The 22,943-nt window shown below is 57.7% G+C and overlaps 2 protein-coding genes across 4 annotated transcripts in view; both read right to left on the bottom strand.

Annotated features, from left to right (window-relative positions):
* Positions 1-921: 921 nt before the first annotated feature.
* On the bottom strand, positions 922-5,006 carry LOC120755471 (maestro heat-like repeat-containing protein family member 6). 3 transcript variants are annotated; one of them, XM_058421383.1, is made up of 11 exons: positions 4,709-5,006; positions 4,316-4,506; positions 4,097-4,234; positions 3,705-3,819; positions 3,386-3,523; positions 2,967-3,143; positions 2,678-2,833; positions 2,418-2,519; positions 1,907-2,009; positions 1,588-1,644; positions 922-1,297 (listed from the first exon to the last, which is right to left on the bottom strand). In XM_058421383.1, the coding sequence occupies exons 1-10, from the start codon at positions 4,844-4,846 to the stop codon at positions 1,631-1,633; spliced, it is 1,272 nt and encodes a 423-aa protein (XP_058277366.1). In that variant the 5' UTR covers positions 4,847-5,006; the 3' UTR covers positions 922-1,297; positions 1,588-1,630. The 3 variants fall into 3 exon arrangements, with proteins under 3 accessions (XP_058277366.1, XP_058277368.1, XP_058277367.1); XM_058421385.1 differs by lacking the exon at positions 2,967-3,143; XM_058421384.1 differs by lacking the exons at positions 1,588-1,644; positions 1,907-2,009.
* A 459-nt stretch (positions 5,007-5,465) lies between these two features.
* Positions 5,466-22,943, bottom strand: part of LOC120755470 (maestro heat-like repeat-containing protein family member 6) — a 32,694-nt gene continuing 15,216 nt past the window's right edge. Inside the window, exons 10-14 of the mRNA XM_040070417.2 lie at positions 12,257-12,313; positions 11,817-11,966; positions 6,472-6,536; positions 5,881-6,357; positions 5,466-5,696 (exon numbers count right to left, since the gene is read on the bottom strand). Of these exons, the coding sequence (XP_039926351.1) occupies positions 5,466-5,696; positions 5,881-6,357; positions 6,472-6,536; positions 11,817-11,966; positions 12,257-12,313 (980 nt within the window). The remainder of the gene's footprint in view (positions 5,697-5,880; positions 6,358-6,471; positions 6,537-11,816; positions 11,967-12,256; positions 12,314-22,943) is intronic.

Genomic DNA, 22,943 nt, shown 5'->3' with positions numbered 1-22,943 from the left:
CTTTCCCCTGCCCGTCTGCCAAGTGCAACAGGCCTCAAGGAGTTAAAGGACCACAGAGAGCCAAAAGGGGACAGTTGTTCCTACCTCCCTGGGAGAGCCCTGGGAAGCACCTTCCTTGAGCAGCAAGGCCCTTTCCCACAAAGGCGTTTCCCCAGACGTGTAGCTCTCCCAGGGAACACCAACACACTCTTAAGAAACCCTGGCAAGGCTGAATTACTTCTGGTCCTTTCAGGACAGACACTCCAGCTCTTGCTCATATTCCCCCAAGTGCATTTCCAGGTGGAGGTTCAGAAGTGCAGCCCCAGGCCCTGAACAAACACAAGCTGTGCGCTGCCTCTTCACCTGCCTCAACTCCTGCCTGCGGTCACGGCAGCAAAACCAGGCTGTTGCCAGCCAGAGCCCAGAGCCCAGTTCCCACACCCAGGATCCCAGCACTGCCTGACAGTGCTCTAGGCATTGGCACGGTCGCGCGTCCGAGTCTCGGCCTCCGTGCTGCTGCTTTGCTTGCCCTTCGGCACACCCAAGGCTCCCTGTTAAGCCCTGATGGTCTCTGGTTCTGCCCACTTCCTGACCCTGTGCAGGGATGGAGCACTGCTGAGCTTTCAGGAAGCTATTCTTGAAAGCTTCCAGCATTCCAAGCTCCTTTGCCCTCCATGGATGCTTGCCGTGGAATCCCTCACAGCTGGGTTCAGAGCATACTCAAGTTGGCTCTTCCAAAATCCAGGGGCTTCAGGGTGCTCAGCAAGAATTTGAACTCCACAATGCTGTAGAACTGGACTTTCAGCATAGGGAACTTTCCATCCTGATCTGCCCTCCTTCCCCTGTGTCTGTGCACAAAACACGGAGGAGGATAGAACGGCAGGAGGGGCCCCACAGAAAAGCAGGTAATGTGAAGAAGCCAAACTGTTTATTGATGGAAGGCAAAGAAAAGGGGTAATCTGGGAGGAGAAAAGGGAATGGGCATGGTCTGAGGGCTACTGAGATGGAGGTGTAGAAAGGGATGGAGGGAGGGCGATGGGCAGCATCTGAGGGCTGGAGGGAAGGAGCTATCTACAAAGCAAGGGCTGAAGCCGGGCAATGGTCCCACAGGCTCAGCTGTGCCAATCATCAGCTGTGCTTGGAGCTGCAGCAGCAATGGGAGGTGGTGTCCTCTTCAGTGTCTCTGGGTGTTGTTCTTGGGACACTGGTTCACTGGATCCAGAAGATGACCCCATGTCTTCAGCTCTTAGGGCTTATTGGGCTTGAATTTCAATATTAGAGCAGGATGGGATGGCATTATTCCTTGGGGCTTCAGGGCCTGGAACAGAGAGGAAGAGAGCCACGGTCAGATCCTGGATCTGCGGCGACCTGAGGAGACTCTCCTGCCAGGGCAACCTCATCCAACTCTAGCTATAGCCAGCAGAGGGGTGTTGCCAAAAGGATCAGACTGGAAGGTGCTGGCCACAAATACCACCTGTGTCTCTGAAATCTCTCCGTGCTCTGCCCATGCCACCCTTTGTCCACACAGAGAACAAAGCCCTCATCTTGCCCAGGCACTGCAGCTCCCCCATGCCAGCCCCCCACTGACAGCGCTCAGCCCTCACTCACCCTCACTGAGGGCCCGGAGCGCTTCCTTCTGCTCTATCATGGGCTACTCGGCCATCTCTGCGAACAAAGAACTCGTCACGGCCCCAGCAGCACAGCTCCCTGCCAGCGGCACAGCTGCCAGCCCTGTGGCCACACGGCCTCCTGGCCCTGGCGCTTGCCGCCTGCTGCCGCCCAAGGGCACGGCTGCGAGAGGGCGGCAGCAGCCCCGAGGCCAGGCGGGGCTCCAGGGCGCCGGGCCCGGACGCCGCTGCTGGGGCAGCATCTGGGGCCGGGGCCGAGCTACGGCGGGCCGGGGAGGGAGCTGGGGCTCGTGGCTCACCGATGAACCTGATGGCCGCCTTTCGCAGGGGCTCCTGGGGGCTCTCCAGGTATGGCAGGGCCTGGCGCAGGAGCTCGGCCGCTCGGCTCCGGTTCTCTTGCAGCTGGAGAGTGCGGCAGGAGGGAAGGGTTGGGGTGGGCTCAGCCCCCGGCCGGGCTCTCGCTGCGCCCAGCCCCAGCCTCCCGTGCACACACAGCCCTGAGACCTGGCCAGCAGCTGCTGGTGCCCGGCTCTGGAGGGGGCAGAGAGCCGAGTGCTGGCCGGGGAGCGGCGTGTGCTGCCTCGCCCTGCGGCCCCGCTGGGCCGGGTCTCCATCGGCACCCGGCTCGGGGCCACAGGAGCCTGGAGAAGAGCCCGCACAGCCCAGGGAGAAGAGCGGCATGTGGGGTGCAGGCCGGTGCCCCTGGGTGCGGCACTGGGCAGGGGCCACAGCTGCCAACCCCACACACCGAGCACTGCGGTCATGGGGCTTCTCCAGGTTGAGGCTCTGGCTTCTCCATGCTGTCCTTACCAGACACTTGGCAAACGTCAACAGCTGCTCCTTCTTCACCAGCTGCTTGAGATTCCTCCTCTTCAGGAAATCGGTCACACGAAGAAGTGTTTCCCGCGAGGCCTGGAGAGAAGCAGAGATGGAAGATGGCACTGCAACCCAGGGCACAGGACTCTTGTTCCTGTTGCAAGGCCAGGGGGAGGCCGCAGCCTGGGAGGCACCAGGGCAGGATGCAGCCGAGCCCCCTCCCAGAGATCCACCAGCATCACACAAAACCTCACCTTTGCCACGCGCCGGTTCTCATCATGGCAGTGCAAGAAGAGTGGGAGCAGGCTCTGGCTCAAAATCTTCTCCAGGGGCTTTTTAGCCTCATCCACTGACAACTGCATCACCTTGAAGAAGAGGTCAAGCGAGAGCACCTCCACATGGCCATTGTCCTGGAGGAAAGGAAGAGGATATGACTGTAAGATCAATTACTCCAGACTCAACTGGGCAAAGGCCCAAAAATCTGTAAGGCACAAAGTTCCTGGGCAGCAGCCAGTGTCTGTGGCTGGAGGCACAAAGGCTTACGTGGTCAAAGAGTGGCAGGAGTGCCTCAGCCAGCTTTGGAGCAGTGCTGCTCGATACCAGGATGTTTTTGTTCTGGAGCAGATTAGTGAACACACGGAGGGTCAGAAAGACCACATCTCCATCTGCATCACCCAGCAGCTCCAGAAGGTTTTGAGAAAGGCTGCAAATTCTTCTGGCCTGTGTGGAACACAAGACTCTGCTGTGAAGCCACAAAGAGCTACACCGCCAACACCGCCCTGGCACTGCAGCCCCACCCTGCTGCTGCCGCAGGGCCCAGAGGCCAAAGGCCTGTCCCGAAGCACTCGGGCAGCTGAGCCAGGAGGCAGGAGAGCTGGGAGCATCTGCCTCAGCTCCTGAAGCCCAGCCAGCCCATGAGGCTGCTTTCCCCAGCACAGCTTCAGCTGCTGCTGCCTTCTCACCATCAAGGGATCCTTGCTGAGCACCATGAGGCCTCTGAGTGCCAGGCGACGCCTCTCCCTGCACTCGCTCTGCAGGTGCCTTGATGCGATCTCATGGACGCTGTCACCACATTTAGTGAAATCCAAGCACTCAAGGACCTGAAATGCACAGGGCAGTGACAGGAGACCCGGCTGCCAGGAGCCCAGAAGCGCATAGGGCCTGGCCCAGGCAGCAGCAGCAGCAGTGCGGGGCACGGGCACCGTCCCAGGCAGCTGCGGCTATGAGAGGGCAGAGAGCTGGGAGGCAGCTCAGCCAGGCAGCGCTGGAATTCAGGCTCACCTCCACAAAGAATGCCAAGAAAGGCAGATCCCAGCGTGGCTCCTCTAGGCTGAGTAGCTGGAGCAGGTGGAGTGCGATGTGGGAACACAAAGGGATCAAGACACGGCGCATCTCCCTGGCAAAGGGGAAAAGGCACCAAGACCGTGAGGTGGAAGGGACAACCTGTCCCAGGACTGACTCACAGATGACCAGTCTTTCCTCAGCATTCCTGGAGGGAATGAGGGTGCTTTGGGAGGCAGACCCTCCTGGTCACCCTGCTCTCCCAGCCTGTCCCAGTCTGTTCAGCCATCCCTCAGTGCCAAGGCCCTCTGGCCCACGACCACAGGGACTGTGTGGGGCACCCCAGGCACAGGGCACATATGCCGGGGGCAGTGGGGTGAAGGGGGTCTCACCTGGCCAGCAGACCCATGGCATAGTGCTGGGTCTGGGCACAGAGCAGCCCGTCCCAGCCATGCTTGCGCTCCATCGCCATCACCTCATTGTCACACCGCAGCTGGAAGAGCAGGGACTTCATGGCCTGCACTGCAAACCTGTGTGCAGAGCAAGGCCCAAGTCACACTGGAGCACTGGTGCTGGCCACAGTGGCATGGGAAGGCCAGGAGGACTGAGACCTGTTGGGGTCGCTGGGAACGCGATGTTCCTCCCGACATGCTCTCCAGAAGTCTGCTCCTTCCTCTGATGGTGTCTGCTGTGTGGTGATGACCACATGGAAGAGCAGAGCCACAAAGAGGCGGGAGGAATAAAGAATCATCGCCTCGTGGCACTCAGGCACCTGGACAATCACCCACACCACCAGGGTGGCCTGCAAAAGAAGCAGCCCGAGACAGCACTCAGTGCCGAGGTGTCCATGTGGCAGGGCCCGAGGGGAAACGCAGGGGGAGCAGCGGGCCTGGTGCCCCCTGAGCCTGCCCCTAGCCCAGGTTTCATCTTGGCTCCTGAGGCAGGGAGGGGAGGGAGAGTTCCCAGAGAGGTGACCTGGGGTGAGCAAAGGCCCAGAAACTCACAGCCAGGGCAAAAACTTCCTTGTTGTCCGCATCAGAGGTGCGGATGCTGCACAGTGGCCAGGACTGCATCACGCAGATCAAGGTTGGCAGCACTTTCTCCACTGCTGGTCCTGATGATCCTATGGCTCTCCACATCATTGTAGCAGCTCTGTGGGATCAGAGCTCTGTGTCAGGGGCATCTGCGTCACACTACCATGCCCTGTGCAGCTCTGGGCGCCCAGGTGACAGAGTCCCGGTGCCCAGAAGGGCAGGGAGGGAGCATTGGCAGCAGAGGGACTTAAGGGTGTGGGAAGACAGATAGAGATAGTGCCAAAGGCAATCTTGCCTCCCATACATTGCAGCTGTGTTAATTATCAAAGGGTGGGAGCAGCCTTGCCCTCGCAGCTTATGGGTGTGATAAAAGAGTGAATTAGCTGGGAGAAGAGTCAGTGGGAGTCTGCTGTCTGTGCTCTGAGGAGGAAGGCACAGGAGGCTGTGCAAGGGACTGAAAGGGTAAGACTTTGTATAAGGAACAGACAGGGTTAGGCGGCTGTGCTAGGGACAGGAAGCTGTGAGCTGGAAATGCAGAAGGAAGGTAGAAGAAGGAGAGAAAGAGTCAGAGCTGTGTGGAGCTACTCATGGGGTTGCAAGGTAGAAATGGTATGAAAGACTTTTAGATAACAAGGTACTGATGCTTAGAGCCCCCTGAAGTTTTTACAGAAGCACTCTTGACTGCTGTGGCCATCTCGACAATGACAACACAAGGGTCCTGGACCTCTCAGCCTGTCTGGCAGATCCCATTGCACAGGCTGTGCAGGGCAAGGGCCCTGAAGGCAGTGAGCCCTGAGCTCTCCCTGTACCTGTCACAGGTTGGGGCACAGTGCAGGAGGGTCAGCACCACGTCCGCTGGGTGTTCTTCAGCCAGCCTCAGAATGTCCATTTGTAACCTTGCACCCACAGTGACATGGGATGTCAGTCTCTGGTGAATGTTCCTTACAATGGCTGGCACCTGGAGGAGGCACGGGGAAGACCTGGAGTACTATCCAAGGGAGCAACTTCCCCAGCTTCCCCCAGGAAGCGCTTCTCTTCCCACCACACTGTGCTAGCCTCAAAGGCTGAGCGGGCCCTGTGGCCTTGGCTTGAGGGGACACACAATCCCGGGAGGCCTCCATCCCTGGGCCCAGGCTGCTTACCTGCTGCTTAGAAGAAACACAAGGGTCCTGGAAATAGTCCCATATGAGTTCCTGACTCAGAGTGGGACTGGGCGTGGTGTCAGTAGTCGTGGTGCCCTGAGTCTCTCCATTTTCAGTGTTTGTGATGGGCACATCCTCAGTCACTGCCGCCGTGTCTGCCTTTGCCTCGTCATCATTCACCGTAGTGTCAGAGTCTTCTGAGCGGCCGGCCAAATCTGGCCTGGTTTCAGTCTCTGCGATGCCCTGAGTGTCTGCGGTGTTGGTGTTTGTGATGGGCACATCCTCAGTCATTGGCATGTCAGCCATTGCTCTGTCATCATTTGCTCCAGCATCACAGTTTTCTGATTGCTCAGCCAAATCTGTGCTGACATCAGGCTCTGCGTGGAGCTCTATCAACCTGGAGTCAGGCTCAGTTGGGCTCTCAGTTGCAGTGATGTTGGTCCTTCTATGCTTAATGGGCACAAACTTCCGGAACATCTGCAGAAGAACAAAGGACATGGTAGAGAGACACGTTCCATGGAGTGCTCCATGCACGGTGCTGGGCTGAGCAGTGACAGCAGGCCCAGCCCAGGTGGGGAAGGCTGCAGGTACCTTCAGTGATCTGCGGCCACGGCCGCGGGCGGGTTTGTGCTCTTGTGTCCGGTCCATGGCTGCATCTGGCAAAGGGCGAGCACAGCCAGAGCTGAGGGGCTGCGGGAGAGGCCGGAGAAGAGCGCCCAGCCCTGCGCTCCCCAGGCAGGGACAGCGCCGGGATGCCCCAGGGGATGGAGCACGGCTGCTGCAGGGGGCAGCCCTGGCCCCTCTGTGCATGCCCACAGCAGCTGGGACTGGATGGGGCCAAGCTGGCTGCAGCCATCAGCCGTGTGGCCCAGCCCTGCCACTCACCATCCTGTCGTGTCTGGTACTGCTCCGGCTCTTCAGACTGTTGTGCTCCAGGGTCTTTCTTGTTTTTTCCCTCTGAAGACTTTGAACAGGCCAAGAAATCTTCCTGCCATGCTACAGTCTGGCCTTGATGGTACCTTCTAAAGAGATGCTTCAGGAAACCTCTGAGTCACCAAGTCCTCAAGGGCACCTGCAAAAGAGAAGCCTCGGGAAGGCCACGGGTCAGCAAGCCCTGTGGTCTGGCCTCGAGGTCACCTGGAGGAATAACGCCTCGGAAAAGCTCCGGGCCAGACACGATCGAGTGTGCTGTGGGGGGGCTCCTCACGACACCGCTCTATCCCGTCCGGTCCCGTCGCGTGCTCAGAGCACTGTGGCGTGGCTGCGTCACCGCCAGCACCTGTGTCACCACGTGTCACAAAGGGCCCTTTGACACCCTGTCCCACTCCCTCCCACGGTGACCATGCTGCGCCGTGTCACAAAGGGCCCTTGCACACGCTGCCACCTGCACTGGGGCTGCCCTCAGCCCACCCAAAGTGGCCCAGGTTGAAAGGATTCCCTCAGCACGGGTGTCCAAGACAGCCCAACAGGATCTTTAGGAGCGGCTCAAGCCAGCAGCAAACGCTGCCCTGCTCTGCGGGCTCAGGGCAGCAGAAGGAGCCCCCAGGGCTGCCGACGCAGCCGCCGTGGGAAGGGCACGGGGCCTTCCACAGAAGGTGGCACGGCCTCCTCGGGACACGTCCTGGCTGGTGGCCATCCTAAACCCGCGGGTGTGACACAGACACGAGGCACGTGTGAGCCGGGGCAGGAATGCTGCTCGGACCCCTGGGGCCCGGGGAGCACTGAAATCGGCGGGTGTGGCAGAGTCCCCGCCCAAGCAGACCTGCCACCCCCCCTGAGGCCCGGCAGCGCTGCTGTCAGCTCCTGCCCCAGAGACCTGTGCCCCGAGGGGCTTCTGTGCCGGAGGGAGCCAAAGCCAAGGTGCTCTGGGGGCTGTGCTCCTTCTCCTGGGGCTGTGGGCAGGAGCACCTGCAGCAACTGCTGGCAACTCTTGGTATCTGTCAGAAGCTCTGACTCCATGCTGGAATTATTTTCTCATTCTGCTGCATTTCCTGCAGCACAAAAACATCTTTGCCGTGAAGGCACGGAAGAATCTGGCATTTAAGAATCCTCAGTTCAGGAAAGCTTTACTTCCCATTGCTCAAGTCAAGTGTTCCAAAAAGTTGCAAACTTCCCAACTTAATAGGGATGGCCTGAGAATGTGAAGGATTTGGAAGTTTGCTGCCCATCTCAAAGCAGCAACTCATTTGCCTTAAGGTCATCCTTTGAGAGTCACTTTTTAAAAAACATATCACTACACAGAAGCAAAATAAAGCCCATTCTTTGGTTTGTAAAGGCTTTTCTAGGAAGGGATGATAATATCCTAATTTCACAAATATTAAAATGAATACTCTATTCACGTGGGAAGATTGTACTGTATTTTCTTTTATTAATAGAGTTTGGAAATGTCATTAATGTATTTTTGGGTTTTTTTATGATTGTAACATAGTGTTAAAAGTAAAAGACTGTGGGGTTTTTTTGGTTTGTTTTGGTTTTTTGTAACATCTAAACTGTCAAAACCAGAAGGGACGGGGAGTCATCCTTCATTCCTGCATGAAGATTGCTGACCAAAAAGCTACTGAACTTCTGTTATCCAAAGGAAGATGACCAAAACCCCGGGAGAAGAATTGATGGGACCTGTGCTATCAGACAGAATGGAGCCACCCAGAGATGGATCTACCAGATAAAATGACTGGGGGGGGTGTAGAAATATGCCTCTTGCTGCTGAGGACTCCAGGACGGTGTAGATGAATGTAGACGAGAGATCTCTGAAGTTGGGTTTTAGAAGAAGGGGTTTATTGTATAAGATGGGAGGCCTTGCTCAGAGCCGCCAGGCGCAGCTGTAGCATGGCCTTGGAAGGTGGGGGTAGTGAGAGATGAGGAAATTCCAAGAGCAAGATGCAAGAGGTAAACAAAGAGATAAGAGGAGAGAAGAAACAGAAGAGACAGAAGAAACAGAAGAAGAAGAAGAAACAGAAGGAAGGCCCAGTCTCGCAGCCCCCTGATAAGGGGTCTCGAGGTGGGCTGTAACAGGGTTGTGCCAATGGGGTTACAGATACTTGATACTTCAGGGGGGTGTTACAAGTGTGGGATAAATCATACATTGGGGGTTGTTTTCCTAGGCATCCAGCAGCTAGGACATCTCAAACATCAAAACTTACTTTCAATTCTATCTCAGTTACAGGTTTCACATTCTCAGAATCTAAGCAATCATATTTATAGGGCTTTCTGGCTTCATCCTTCCCAACAGGGGTGTGTGTGTGTGAGAGAGAGAAATTGAACAAAGAGATTCACACTCAAAAGGAATGCTTGAATCATGCATGTGAATTTATAAATATGCAACACGCTGATACTTTTAAGGAGCAAACTTTCTGTTCACAGGTATGCTGCTGGCTAGGTGCCAAGCATCCTCAGCCGAGAAACTGTATTTTGCTTTTGTCCCTCCTAACTGTCTGTTTTAAAATTTTTCTTAAACTTATCCATTTTTCTAAGAAAGTGAACCTTGTTTTTCACACCGTCAAGGCTCGGACACCACCAGGAGGGAGGTGAGGGGGGTGGTGCCATGAGGGAGGCATGTCTCTTCAGTGACATGCAGGGCACCCAACTCTCCCTCAGAGGCCGTCACATCCCCACAGCCACACGCAGGGCATGGAACACATGGGCACCTGAATGTCCCTCGGTGAGCCTTATGTCTCCTCAGTGACACACAGGGCACCTGACATCCCCTCAGTGCCCCCTCAGTGACACACGGGGTACCTGCTACCCCCACAGAGAAGGGCACAATGACGTGTCAGCTCTTCATCTAAGCTGGGCTTTGGTTTCATGGTTTGGGAGGTCAAATAATTGCGTTCCTAGGTGGACAGGACCAATCTGGGCACTTAGTGCTCTAAACAACTTATACCTTTTTCAGACAGGGAGAAGTACATGTAAAAAGCAGATGCACTAGTACATCTAGCCTCGGGAACAAAAATGAACACCGTTTAGGAAGAGGCTGTGGTGCCAAAGGACAAGAGCGCTGAGCAGCACAGTGCGCTTCTGGAAGGCGGCCCGGCGCCTGGCCCAGAGGGGCAGACCCAGCGGGCTCGAGTTCCCGCCCCGTGGCTGAGGGCACCGGCGGGCCGGGGCCGCCCGCGCCTGGGCGGGAAACGCCCCCCTGCGGCGGGGAGCGGGCGGCGGCGGCGCAGCGGGGACCCGCCCGGCCCTCCCCCTGCCGTCTGCCTCAGGGCGCGCCCACGTCCCCTCAGCGGCCATCGCGGCCCTCCGGCCGGCGGCACGTCTGCTCAGCGCCACGCGGCATGCCTGCCTCCCCCTCGAGTGACGCTGACGTTCCCTCAGCAAGCCGACGTGCCCTGAGGGACACGACAGACACCCGCCTCCCGTCGGTGACCGCCCCTGTCACCGCTCTGTGGAATCCAGAGCACCTGCCACCCACTTCCCCCTCGGTGACCCTCTGATCCCCTCAGTGGCATGCAGGTGCCTGGCATTCAGAGACTGCCATGACACCTCAGCCACACACGGGGCATCTGCCTTCCCTTCAGTGACACATAAGGCACCTGCAACCTGCTCTGGGAACCTAGTATCCGCTCAGTGACACACATGTCCCTTCAACATCACTTGGGACACCCACCTTTCCCTCAGTGACTCTCCTGTCCCACCAGCAAATCAAGGGGCACCAGCCAGCCCCGCAGTGACTCACCCCAAGTCCAGCAGGTTATGCTGGCCAGGGGCCAGCAGCAGGCAAAAAGCCACCGGGGCTGGGGAAAAGGCTCTGGCCTGCTTACAGCATGGGCTGAGGGCTGGGAGGGCTCCACTTCCACCCTCAGGATTTGGAGACTTTCCCCCTCAGATTTCACCCTCCTTAGAGGGCTGCCCCTCTCTCCAGGCAGCCAAAGGAGCACAACAGCAAAAGGCCAGTGACAGCAAAGCAAAGACACAGCCCTGCACGCAGGAAAGCCACCCAGCGCAAAGCCAGCCGTGGCACCCTGCAGATGCCCACTGCTCCCTCTTGGACCCCTGCCCCTGGAATGCCAGGAATGCCCTTGACCCAGAGGGCCTTTCAGGAGCCCTTCTTGGGCTCATACCTGCTGCTCTTCTCACTCAGTCCTGCCTAAAGCCACAGAGCTCAGCATCCCCCACTGCAGCAGGAACAGGACTCAACAGCCAGGCAGTCAAGTCAAGGCCTAAGGGGCTGGGGGCCCGAGTCCTAAGGACAGGGAGGGCACACACCCAGCTCCGCAACTCCTGAGCCCACACCTCTGAAAGGCCGGGACCAGGGTTCCATGGCTGATTGCAGGGGGTCCCTCCAACTGCCCTCTGAGGAAGCACCAGAGCAGCTGGGTGGCAGCAACAAGGCGGCTTCCTGGGGGCTACGTATGGCCCACTGCCCCAGCCCCTCAGGATCTCCCCCAGCCCGGCCAAGCTGCCTGGCAGCTGTGGCGCAGCCCCGCAGGAGCTCCAGAGGAGCCCGTTCAAGAGGCACCTCGGAGCCCTCCGCCATCCAGCCAGCAGCACACGGGCAGCAGGACACAGATGGCGCTTCCTGGTTGGCATAGGGCTTGTGGACATCTCCAGGCACTGGTCTCGCAGGGATTCCAGCAACTCTGGCCCCTGCCCAGCCACCCTGTCACCAGCACAAAGGCTTCAGCTGAACTACCAAAAGCCAAGGGGCTTCTGGCCATTTTCTCTTCAACACGGCATGCCTGGGCAGCTTTCTGAGCACATGCAATATTTTTCCACCTCTTTCCCGATACACTGGGGACCCTGGGCCGCAAAAGAAATCTCCTGAGAGTCAGTGTCTTATAACACATTCTATATTTACATTCTATAAAAAATGGAAAAAAGAAAATTCTTAAAGGAAAGAATAATTGCTGCTGGCTCAGATGGCCCCAGCAGACAGAGCCTCCCAGATCAGCTCTCAGCAGACCTCCAACAGTGCAGCCAGCCAAAGCCTGACAGACGAGGCCGCATCTTCCATGCCCTGCGGAATTGATCTTGCAGCCTCTGGAAGACAGAATATCGCCCACTCTGGAGTGCCCGGAGGACATAGAGTGTTTGAAGTGCCAGGTCTGACACGACAGTGCTGATGTCCTCTGTAAGGTGTTCAAGGGCTAGAAGAGAAAGGAACAGAGCCAAGGTCACATACCTGAGCTGCAGGGACCCGAAGAGAGCCCCTGAGCCAGGGCCATCCCAGCCTGCTCTTGCCATGGCCAGGAGGGAGCAGGGACCAAAAGGATGAGATGGAAGGTGCTGGCCAGAAATCCCACATGTGCCCCTGCAATCTCTGTGTGCTCTGCCCACACCGCCCCTCGTCCGCACAGGGAGCAGAGCCCCCCGCAGCCGGGCCAGGGCTTGCAGCTTCCCCCGGCAGCCCCGCTGACAGCCTGCTGCCCTCACTCACCGTTGCACATCAGCTGGAGCTCTTCTTGCTGCCCTCTCAGGTGTTGCCCGGCCATCCCTGTGAACACAGAGCCTGTCACGACCCTGCCAGCAGCACAGCTCCCTGCCGGCGGCACAGCTGCCAGCCCTGTGGCCACACGGCCTCCTGGCCCTGGCGCTTGCCGCCTGCTGCCGCCCAAGGGCACGGCTGCGAGAGGGCGGCAGCAGCTCCGAGGCCAGGCGGGACTCCAGGGCACCCGGCCCGGACGCCGCTGCTGTGGCAGCATCCGGGGCTGGGGCCAAGCTACGGCGGGCCGGGGAGGGAGCTGGGGCTCGTGGCTCACCGATGAACCTGATGGCCGCCTCTCGCAGGGGCTCCTGGGGGCTCTCCAGGTATGGCAGGGCCTGGCGCACATGCTCTTCCGCTCGGCTCCTGTCGTCTGCCAGCTGGAGAGAGCGGCAGGATAGAAGGGTTGGCACGGGCTCAACCCCTCGGCCGGGCTCTTGCTGTGCCCAGCCCCAGCCTCCCGTGCCCACACAGCCCTGAAGCCCAGCAGCAGCTGCTCGTGCCGGGCTCTGGAGGGGCAGAGAGCCGGGTGCTGCCCGGGCAGCCACAGTGCTGCCTCAACGTGTGGTCCCGTTGGGCCAGGGCTCCATCGGCACCCGGCTCGTGGCCACAGGAGTCTGGAGAAGAACCTGTATGTCCCCTGGGTGCAGCAGTGAGCAGGCGTACAGCTGTCAACCCCCCACACTGAGAACCACAGTCAGGGGGTTCTTCAGGCTGAGCCTGGGGCTTTCAGGCTGTCCTTACCAGGACCTCAACGAACTTCCAGAGTTTCTCCTTCTTCACAGGTTTTTCCAGATCCCGCTTCTTCAGGAACTGGGCTGCACGAAGCAGTGTTGTCCGAGAAGCCTGGAGCACAGCAGAGACACAAAGATGGCCCCACAGTTCAGGGCACAGGACCCGCATCCCTGGTGCCAAGGCTGGAGGAAGCTGCAGCCCACGAGGCAGCAGAGCAGGAGGCAGCTGAGCCCCCTCCCAGGGGGACACCAACAGCCCACGAGTCCTCACCTCTGCCACAAGCAGATTCTCATCTTGGCAGTGGAAGAACAGTGGCACCAGGCTCTGGCACACAGGTCTCTTCAGGGGCTTTCTTCCTTCCTCTACTACAAATGACATCAATGTTCGAAAGACAAACATTGAGAGCAGCTGCACCTGGCTATCATCCTGTATAAAAGGAAGGAAAAAGCACATCAGCATTGGCTGCTTCTGCACATTGGTGCAGGTCTGCAAATCCACAGGGCACAAAGTGTTGGGGCAGCACCCAGTGGCCGTGGCTGGGGGCACAGAGCCTTACGTTGTCAAAGAGTGGCAGGAGCACTTCAGCCAGAGTCAAGGCAATGGGACTGGGTATTGGGGTGTCCTTATCCAGAAACAAATAGCTGAGTAGGAAGATGGTCATCCTGATCACGTCGCTATCACTTTCCTGCAGGAGCTCCACAAAACTTTTAGTCAGGGTCCACATTCGTTGGGTCTGTACGGAACAGGAGTTTGTGAAATGCCACTCTTCTGTTGCAGGGCCCAGAAGCCAAAGGCTTGTCCCAAAGCCCTTGGGCAGCTGAACTGGGAGTCAGGAGAGCTGGGAGCAGCTGCCTCAGTGCCCAAAACCCAGCCCAGCCCAAGTGACTGCATTCCCCAACCCCACACTGCACACATGGCTTCAGCTGCTGCTCTCTTCTCACCAATGAGGGATCATCTCTGAGCAGGAGGAGGGCCCTGAGAACCTGGCGACGCGTCTCTGTGCGCTGGCTCCGCAGGTGCCGTGACAAGACATTCATTATGCTGTCACTGCATCCACTCAAGTCCATGCACTCGAGGACCTGAAAGGCACAGGGCAGTGACAGGGCACCCGGCTGCCAGGAGCCAGGAAGCGCACAGGGCCGGGCCCAGGCAGCAGCAGCAGCAGCAGCGCGGGGTGCGGGCACCGTCCCAGGCAGCTGCGGCTACGAGAGGGCAGAGAGCTGGGAGGCAGCTCAGCCAGGCAGCGCTGGAATTCAGGCTCACCTCCACAAGGAACGCCAGGGCAGGGAAATCCCAGTATTGCGTGTCTTTGCTGAGCATCTCAAGGAGGCAGCATAAGATGCTTTTACACAGGTGCATAGATGCATGGCCCATCTCTCTGGGAAGCGGAAAATGGCACTAGACCCTGAGCCAAGGGGAGAGCCTCTCCTAGGAGTGACTCGTACAGTTCTTGTCTTTCCACACCGCCCTGCAAGGGGACCTGGGCCCTTTGAGATGTGGCTGCTCCTGGGCACCCTCTTCCAGCCTCTTCCAGTCTCCTTGGCTGTCCCTTGGTAACAAGGCCTACTGGTCCACGACCATGAGCAATGTGTGGGGCACCCCAAGCACAGAGCACAAATGCCAGAAGCAGTGGAGTGAAGGAGGTCTCACCTAGCCAGCAGACCCACGGCATAGTGGTGGGTATCAACACAGAGCAGTGTGTCCCAGCCACGCTTGCGTTCCATTGACACCACCACATGCTCACATTGGACAACGCAGAGCAGGGACTTCAGGGTCTGAACTGCAAACCTGTGTGCAGAGCAAAGCCTGGGTCACGCTGGGAGCACTGGCTCCTACCATAGGGACTGTGGCAGGGCATGGGAAGGATTGGGATGGAGCACCTGTTGGGGCTGATGGCAAGGCTGTGTTGCTCCTGGCATCTCTTCCACAGGGTATCAACCTCGTCTGGCATATCCAAAGTGCTGAAGAACACTTGGAAGAGCAGATGCACAAAGAGTTGAGGGAAAAACACTATCAGTACATGTGGGCAGCAGGGCTCCTGGAGGATCTTCCACATCACCACAGTTGCATGCAAAGGACAAAGCATCCCAAGACAGTGCTCGTTGCCAGGTGTGGCCAGGGAGAGGCCAGGGGAGACTGCAGGGGGAGCACCAGGCCTGGTGCCCCTGAAGCTGCCCCTAGGCCAGGTTTCATCCCAGCTGCCTGAGGCAGAGAGATGCGGTGGGAGAAGGAGGGTGGAGAGCTGCTGGAAAGGCGGGTTTAGGGTGAGCAGAGGCCAGTTCCAGAAACTCACAGCCAGGGCAAAGACATCCCTTTTGTCCCCATCTGAGGTGCACGTGCTGTACTCTGGCCAGTTCCCCAGCACATCAAGGAGTATCTGCTGCACCTTCTCTGCAGTTTTGGGTGCGGACATGATCGTCATCCACATGGACGTAGCAGCTCTGTGGGGTCAGAACTCGGTCTCAGGGGAGTCTCAGACACAGCGCCGTGGCCTGGGCAGCAGCGGGGAGCTGAGCTGGCTGCCAGCTCTGCCTCTGCCCACTGCCCCTCGCCAGCAGCAGCCAGGCAGCCCAGCCCTGTGGGGTCATGCCCCTGAGGGGCAGGGAGGGAGTATGGCAGCAGGCTCGGGGCCTGACATGCCAGGGCTGGGAAAGGGAGCAGCCAGAGGGCCCTGGAATTCTCCTTTGGTCACACACCTGGGGCAGGCTGTACAGGATGATGGGCTGAGGTGCCCTGAGCCCTCTGGGCAGATGGGCCCCATACCTGTCACATGATGGGGCCACACGCAGGAGAGTCATCACCACGTCATCGGGCTGTGCGTCAGTGAGATCCAGCAGGGTCTTGTCCATCTTGCGCTCAGCAGACTCATTGGCCATGAGCCACTGGTGGATGTACCTCACCATGTTGGGCACCTGGAGAAGGCACAGGGAGACTTGGAAAGCTGCCAGAGGGAGTAATGTCCCCGGCTTCCCTAGAGAAGTGCTTCCCTTCCCACCACACTGCAATGGCCTCAAAGCCTCACAGGGACCAGCAGGCATGGCTTGCGATGCCACATCACTCATTGGGGAATTGAAGCCTTGCCACAGGCTGCTTACTTGCTCTGGACTGGAAACACCTATCTCCACAAGCATATCCAGCAGGGCAGCACGGATATCATGTTTGAAAATCTCTGAGTAAGCTATGACCCTGGTGTCCATGATGCTGGTCCTTTCCTGCCGAATGCTCTTAATCAATTTGCAAACCAGCTGGAGGAGAAGGGCAAGAAGCCAGGGATGTTCCATGGAGTGCTCCAAGCACGGTGCTGGGCTGAGCAGTGACAGCAGGCCCAGCCCAGGTGGGGAAGGCTGCAGGTACCTGTGCTGTTCTGCGGAAGCGGCCGCGGGCAGGTTTGTGCTCTTGTGTCCAGTCCATGGCTGCATCTGGCAAAGAGCGAGCACAGACAGAGCTGAGGGGCTGCGAGAGAGGCCGGAGAACAGAGCCCTGCCCTGCGCTCCCCAGGCAGGGACAGCCCTGGAAAGCCTCAGGGGATGGAGCAGGGCTGCTGCGTGGGGCAGCCCCATCCCCTCTTCCATCCTGTCCAGAGGTATGTCCTTAGGGGATGGGATGGGATGGGATGGGATGGGATGGGATGGGATGGGATGGGATGGGATGGGATGGGATGGGATGGGATGGGATGGGACCAAGCCTGCTGCAGCCATCAACCCTGTGACCTAGGTCTGCCACTCACCATCCTGCAGCGGCTGAAACGGCTGCACCTCTTCAGTCTCCGTTGCTGGGGCAGGTCCAGGGCCTTTTTCCTCCTCCTCCACCCAGGCCAACTTCGGCACACTTGGGGGTCTCTGCTCCATTTGTTTTCCATCCGTTTTTTGCCCTGTTCATGGGAATATCCCCAGGGATGGGATAGGATGGGATGCAATGGGATGCAATGTGCTGCGATGCAATGCAATGTGGCCAAGCTGGCTGCAGACACCAGCCCTGTGGCCCAGCTCTGCCACTCACCCTCCTGCAGTGGCTGGAACTGCTGCACTTCTTCAGTCTCCTGTGCTTGGGCAGCTCCAGGGCCTTCTTCCTCCTCTTCCAGCCAGGCCAGCTTGGGCACTCTTGGGGGTCTCTGCTCCATGTCAGTGACTGGATTTATGGCTACTTGCAGGAGAGATGGCTCAGAAAACCTCCGAGTCAGCAAGTCCTGCAGTTGTGCCTGGAAGGCACCTGCAAGTCTGAAGTACTGGGAAGAGTACAGGACCACAAGTCTTGCACTCTGGTCTCAAGGGCTCCTGCCACAAGGACAGGAGTCTCCTCGTCAAGAATTGTGCTCTGGTCTCGAAAGCACTGGCAGCAGGGATGGGAGATACCTTGGAAAAGCTCCAGGGCACCAATTCCCACAGTCTGCCCTCAAGGGCACCTGCAGAAGAGAAGCCTCGGGAAGGCCACGGGTCAGCAAGCCCTGTGGTCTGGCCTCGAGGTCACCTGCAGGAATAACGCCTTGAAAAAGCTCCGGGTCAGACACAATCGAGTGTGCTGTGGGGGGGCTCCTCACGACACCGCTCTATCCCGTCTGGTCCCGTCACGTGCTCTGAGCACTGTGGTGTGGCTGTGTCACCGTCAGCACCTGTGTCACCACGTGTCACAAAGGGCCCTTTGACACCCTGTCCCACTCCCTCCCACGGTGACCACGCTGCGCCGTGTCACAAAGGGCCCTTGCACACGCTGCCACCTGCACTGGGGCTGCCCTCAGCCCACCCAAAGTGGCCCAGATTGAAAGGATTCCCTCAGCCTGGGTGTCCACGACAGCCCAACAGGATCTTTAGGAGCGGCTCAAGCCATCAGCAAACACTGCCCTGCTCTGCGGGCTCAGGGCAGCAGAAGGAGCCCCCAGGGCTGCCGACGCAGCCGCCGTGGGAAGGGCACGGGGCCTTCCACAGAAGCTGGCACAGCCTCCTTGGGACACGTCCCGGCTGGTGGCCATCCTAAACCCGCGGGTGTGACACAGACACGAGGCACGTGTGGGCCGGGGCAGGAATGCTGCTCGGACCCCTGGGGCCCGGGGAGCACTGAAATTGGCGGGTGTGGCAGAGTCCCCGCCCAAGCAGACCTGCCACCCCCCCTCAGGCCCGGCAGCGCTGCTGTCATCTCCTGCCCCAGAGACCTGTGCCCCGGGGGGCTTCTGTGCCGGAGAGAGCCAAAGCCAAGGTGCTCTGGGGGCTGTGCTCCTTCTCCTGGGGCTGTGGGCAGGAGCACCTGCAGCAACTGCTGGCAAGTCTTGGTATCTGTCAGAAGCTCTGACTCCATGCTGGAATTATTTTCTCATTCTGCTGCATTTCCTGCAGCACAAAAACATCTTTGCCATGAAGGCATGGAAGAATCTGGCATTTAAGAATCCTCAGTTCAGGAAAGCTTTTCTTCCCATCGCTCAAGTCAAGTGTTCCAAAAAGTTGCAAACTTCCCAACTTAATAGGGATGGCCTGAGAATGTGAAGGATTTGGAAGTTTGCTGCCCATCTCAAAGCAGCAACTCATTTGCCTTAAGGTCATCCTTTGAGGGTCACTTTTTAAAAAACATATCACTACACAGAGGCAAAATAAAGGCCTTTCTTTGGTTTGTAAAGGCTTTTCTAGGAAGGGATGATAATATCCTAATTTCACAAATATTAAAATGAATACTGTATGCATAATGTGGGAAGACTGTACTGTATTTTCTTTTATTAATAGAGTTTGGAAATGTGATGAATGTATGTTTTTTTTAATGATTGTAACATAGTGGAAAGTAAAAGATTGTGGGGTGGTTTTTTTTGTTTTTTTGTAACATCTAAACTGTCAAAACCAGAAGGTAGCGGGAGTCATCCTTCATTCCTGCATGAAGATTGCTGACCAAAATGCTACTGAACTTCTGTTATCCAAAGGAAGATGACCAAAACCCCGGGAGAAGATTTGATGGGACCTGTGCTATCAGACAGAATGGAGCCACCCAGAGATGGATCTACCAGATAAAATGACTGGGGGGTGTGTGGGTGTGTGGGTGTGTGTTTGTGTGTGAAACCAAACAAAGAGATTCACACTCAAAAGGAATGCTTGAATCATGCATGTGAATTTATAAATGTGCAACACGCTGATACTTTTAAGGAGCATACTTTCTGTTCACAGGTATGCTGGCTGGCTAGGTGCCAAGCATCCTCAGCTGAGAAACTGTATTTTGCTTTTGTCCCTCCTAATTGTCTGTTTTAAAATTTTTCTTAAACTTATCCATTTTTCTAGAGAAAGTGAACCTTGTTTTGCACACCGTCAAGGCTCGGACACCACCAGGAGGGAGGTGAGGGAGGTGGTGCCATGAGGGAGGTATGTCTCTTCAGTGACATGCAGGGCACCCAACTCTCCCTCACAGGCCGTCACATCCCCACAGCCACACGCAGGGCATGGAACACATGGGCACCTGAATGTCCCTCGGTGAGCCTTATGTCTCCTCAGTGACACACAGGGCACCTGACATCCCCTCAGTGCCCCCTCAGTGACACACGGGGTACCTGCTACCCCCACAGAGAAGGGCACAATGACTGGGTCAGCTTCTTCATCTAAGCTGGGCTTTGGTTTCATGGTTTGGGAGGTCAAATAATTGCGTTCCTAGGTGGACAGGACCAATCTGGGCACTTAGTGCTCTAAACAACTTGTACCTTTTTCAGACAGGGAGAAGTACATGTAAAAAGCAGATGCACTAGTACATCTAGCCTCGGGAACAAAAATGAAGCACCGTTTAGGAAGAGGCTGTGGTGCCAAAGGACAAGAGCGCTGAGCAGCACAGCGCGCTTCTGGAAGGGGCGGCCCGGCGCCTGGGCCCAGAGGGGCAGACCCAGCTGCTCGAGTTCCCCGCCCCGTGGCTGAGGGCAACCGGCGGGCCGGGGCCGCCCGCGCCTGGGCGGGAAACACCCCCCTGCGGCGGGGAGCGGGCGGCGGCGGCGCAGCGGGGACCCGCCCGTCCCTCCCCCTGCCGTCTGCCTCAGGGCGCGCCCACGTCCCCTCAGCGGCCATCGCGGCCCTCCGGCCGGCGGCAACGTCTGCTCAGCGCCACGCGGCATGCCTGTCTCCCCTCTGCCTTCCCTTCAGTGACACAGAAGGCACCTGCAACCTGCTCTGGGAACCTAGTATCCGCTCAGTGACACACATGTCCCTTCAACATCACGTGGGACACCCACCTTTCCCTCAGTGACTCTCGCTGTCCCACCAGCAAATCAAGGGGCACCAGCCAGCCCCGCAGTGACTCACCCCAAGTCCACAGGTTATGCTGGCCAGGGGCCAGCAGCAGCAAAAAGCCACCGGGGCTGGGGAAAAGGCTCTGGCCTGCGTTACAGCGATGGGGCTGAGGGCTGGGAGGGCTCCACTTCCACCCTCAGATTTTGGAGACTTTCCCCCTCAGATTTCACCCTCCTTAGAGGGCTGCCCCTCTCTCCAGGCAGCCAAAGGACACAACAGCAAAAAGGCCAGTGAGAGCCATCACCTCATTGTCACACCTGCAGCTGAAGAGCAGGGACTTCATGGCCTGGCACTGCAAACCTGTGTGCAGAGCAAGGCCCAAGTCACATTGGAGCACTGGTGCTGGTCACAGTGGCATGGGAAGGCCAGGAGGACTGAGACCCATTGGAGTCGCTGGGAAGGTGATGTTCCTCCTGGCATGTTCTCCAGAAGTTAACTACTTCCTCTGGAGGTGTCTGCTGTGTGGTGATGACCACATGGAAGAGCAGAGCCACAAAGAGGCAGGAGGAATAAAGAATCATTGCCTCGTGGCACTCAGGCACCTGGACAATCACCCACACCGCCAGGGTGGCCTGCAAAAGAAGCACCCCGAGACAGCACTCAGTGCCGAGGTGTCCATGTGGCAGGGCCCGAGGGGAAGCGCAGGGGGAGCAGCGGGCCTGGTGCCCCCTGAGCCTGCCCCTAGCCCAGGTTTCATCTGGCTCCTGAGGCAGGGAGAGGAGGGAGAGTTCCCGCAGAGCTGACCTGGGGTGAGCAAAGGCCCAGAAACTCACAGCCAGGGCAAAAACTTCCTTGTTGTCCCCATCGGAGGTGCGGATGCTGCACAGTGGCCAGCACTGCATCACACAGGATCAAGGTTGGCAGCACTTTCTCCACTGCTGGTCCCAGTGATCCTTTGGCTCTCCACATCATTGCAGCAGCTCTGTGGGATCAGAGCTCTGTGTCAGGGGCATCTGAGTCACACTACTGTCCTGGTTTGGGACAAATTTGGGAGAAAACCCTTGTATAGGATCCCTCTAAGGAAGCAAACCTAAGTGGCCCCTCCCTCCAACCGATCCGGTAAAAAAAACCTCTTTGGAGAAAAGTGGAAAAAACTATTTTACTAAACAAATGAAGTGCATACAAGTATAAAGAATGAATAATATGAAACAATAAAACCTCTCCTTCTGAAGTGAGATGGCAAATTGAGAAAGTCCTTGCCGTGGGTGTAGCTCGGCTCTCTCTCAACGTCTCCTCAGTCCCAGTCCCTCTGGCACTGCTGGAAAATGCCGAGGTCCAGGCCCCGGTGGGCCGCAGGTGCAGCCCCCAGTGCTCCCCTGGGTTTTCAGTCCAGAGCAGGTTTAAACAGTTCTAAGAAAAAGGAAAAAAAACAGTCCAGGGAACTTCTCTGCCCTAGCTAGCTGAAACTAACTAAAAGCAAAATAGATCTCTGTCTTGCAGTCTCTCCAAGCCTCCGCCGAACACCCCGTCCGCAGAAGAATGTGGAGGAGTCAGGCAGTTTTCTCAAAACAAACTCCGCGCTTCTCCTTGCTCTTAGAACTAGTCTTAAAGGTACAGGACTCAATATACAGCACAAACAGAACAGACGATTGGGGATACAAGCATCATTAAGTTACCCTAGGACAACTACCATGCCCTTTGCAGCTCTGGGCGCCCAGGTGACAGAGTCCCGGTGCCCAGAAGGGCAGGGAGGAAGCATTGGCAGCAGGCTCAGAAAACAGAGGGACTTAAGGGTGTGGGAAGACAGATAGAGATAGTGCCAAGGGCAATCTTGCCTCCCATACATTGCAGCTGTGTTAATTATCAAAGGGTGGGAGCAGCCTTGCCCTCGCAGCTATGGGTGTGATAAAAGAGTGAATTAGCTGGGAGAAGTTAGTGGGAGTCTGCTGTCTGTGCTCTGAGGAGGAAGGCACAGGAGGCTGTGCAAGGGCCAGAAGGGGTAAGACTTTGTATAAGGGACAGACAGGGTTAGGTGGCTGTGCTAGGGACAGGAAGCTGTGAGCTGGAAATGCAGAAGGAAGGTAGAAGAAGGAGAGAGTCAGAGCTGTGTGGAGCTACTCATGGGACTGCGACATAGAAATGTTTTAGATAACAAGGTACTGATGCTTGGAGCCCCCTGAACTTTTTACAGAAGCAGTCGAGTGCTGTGGCCATCTCGACGATGACAACACACGGGTCCTGGACATCGGAAAACACTGCATTGTTTGGCCAAGTTTCTGAATAGGGGAGATCTCGAGCAGGTGCTGAAGGAGCAGCCATTGAAGAGTGATAAGTCTAATGTAAGGCGGCCTGGATGAAGCATCAAGCAGGAGAAGCCTCCTGCCCTGCCCTGGCGCTCAGTGTGTGGGGTTGGCAGCTGTGGCCCCTGCCCGGTGCCGCACCCAGGGGCACCGGCCTGTGCCCCACATGCTGCTCTCCTCCCCGGGCGGTGTGGGCTCTTCTCCAGGCTCCCGTGGCCCTGAGCCGATGGACGAGGCGGGCCCGGGCAGCACTCGGCACTCTGCCCCCTCCAGAGCTCGGCGCCAGCGGCTGCTGGCCGGGCCTCAGGGCCCGGGCACAGGAGGCCGGGGCTGGGCACAGCAAGAGCCCGGCCGGGGGACTGAGCCCGCACCAACCCTTCCCTCCTGCCGCTCTTTCCAGCTGCAAGAGAGCAGGAGCCGAGCGGC

Source organism: Hirundo rustica, chromosome 7 (genome assembly GCF_015227805.2).
Source record: "Hirundo rustica isolate bHirRus1 chromosome 7, bHirRus1.pri.v3, whole genome shotgun sequence".
NCBI classification, from domain to species: Eukaryota; Metazoa; Chordata; class Aves; order Passeriformes; family Hirundinidae; genus Hirundo; species Hirundo rustica.
This window is presented reverse-complemented; position numbering and strand designations above follow the sequence as displayed.

Bases quoted from the DNA above. Each gene is read 5' to 3' on its own strand.
- LOC120755471 (XM_058421383.1), bottom strand. From the start codon at position 4,846: ATGATGTGGAGAGCCATAGGATCATCAGGACCAGCAGTGGAGAAAGTG. The intron at 4,507-4,708 runs GTGAGTTTCTGG...CTTCTTTTGCAG, and splicing joins AGGAAGTTTTTGCCCTGGCT to GCCACCCTGGTGGTGTGGGT. The intron at 3,144-3,385 runs GTGAGAAGGCAG...TGTTCCACACAG, and splicing joins TCAGCAAGGATCCCTTGATG to GCCAGAAGAATTTGCAGCCT.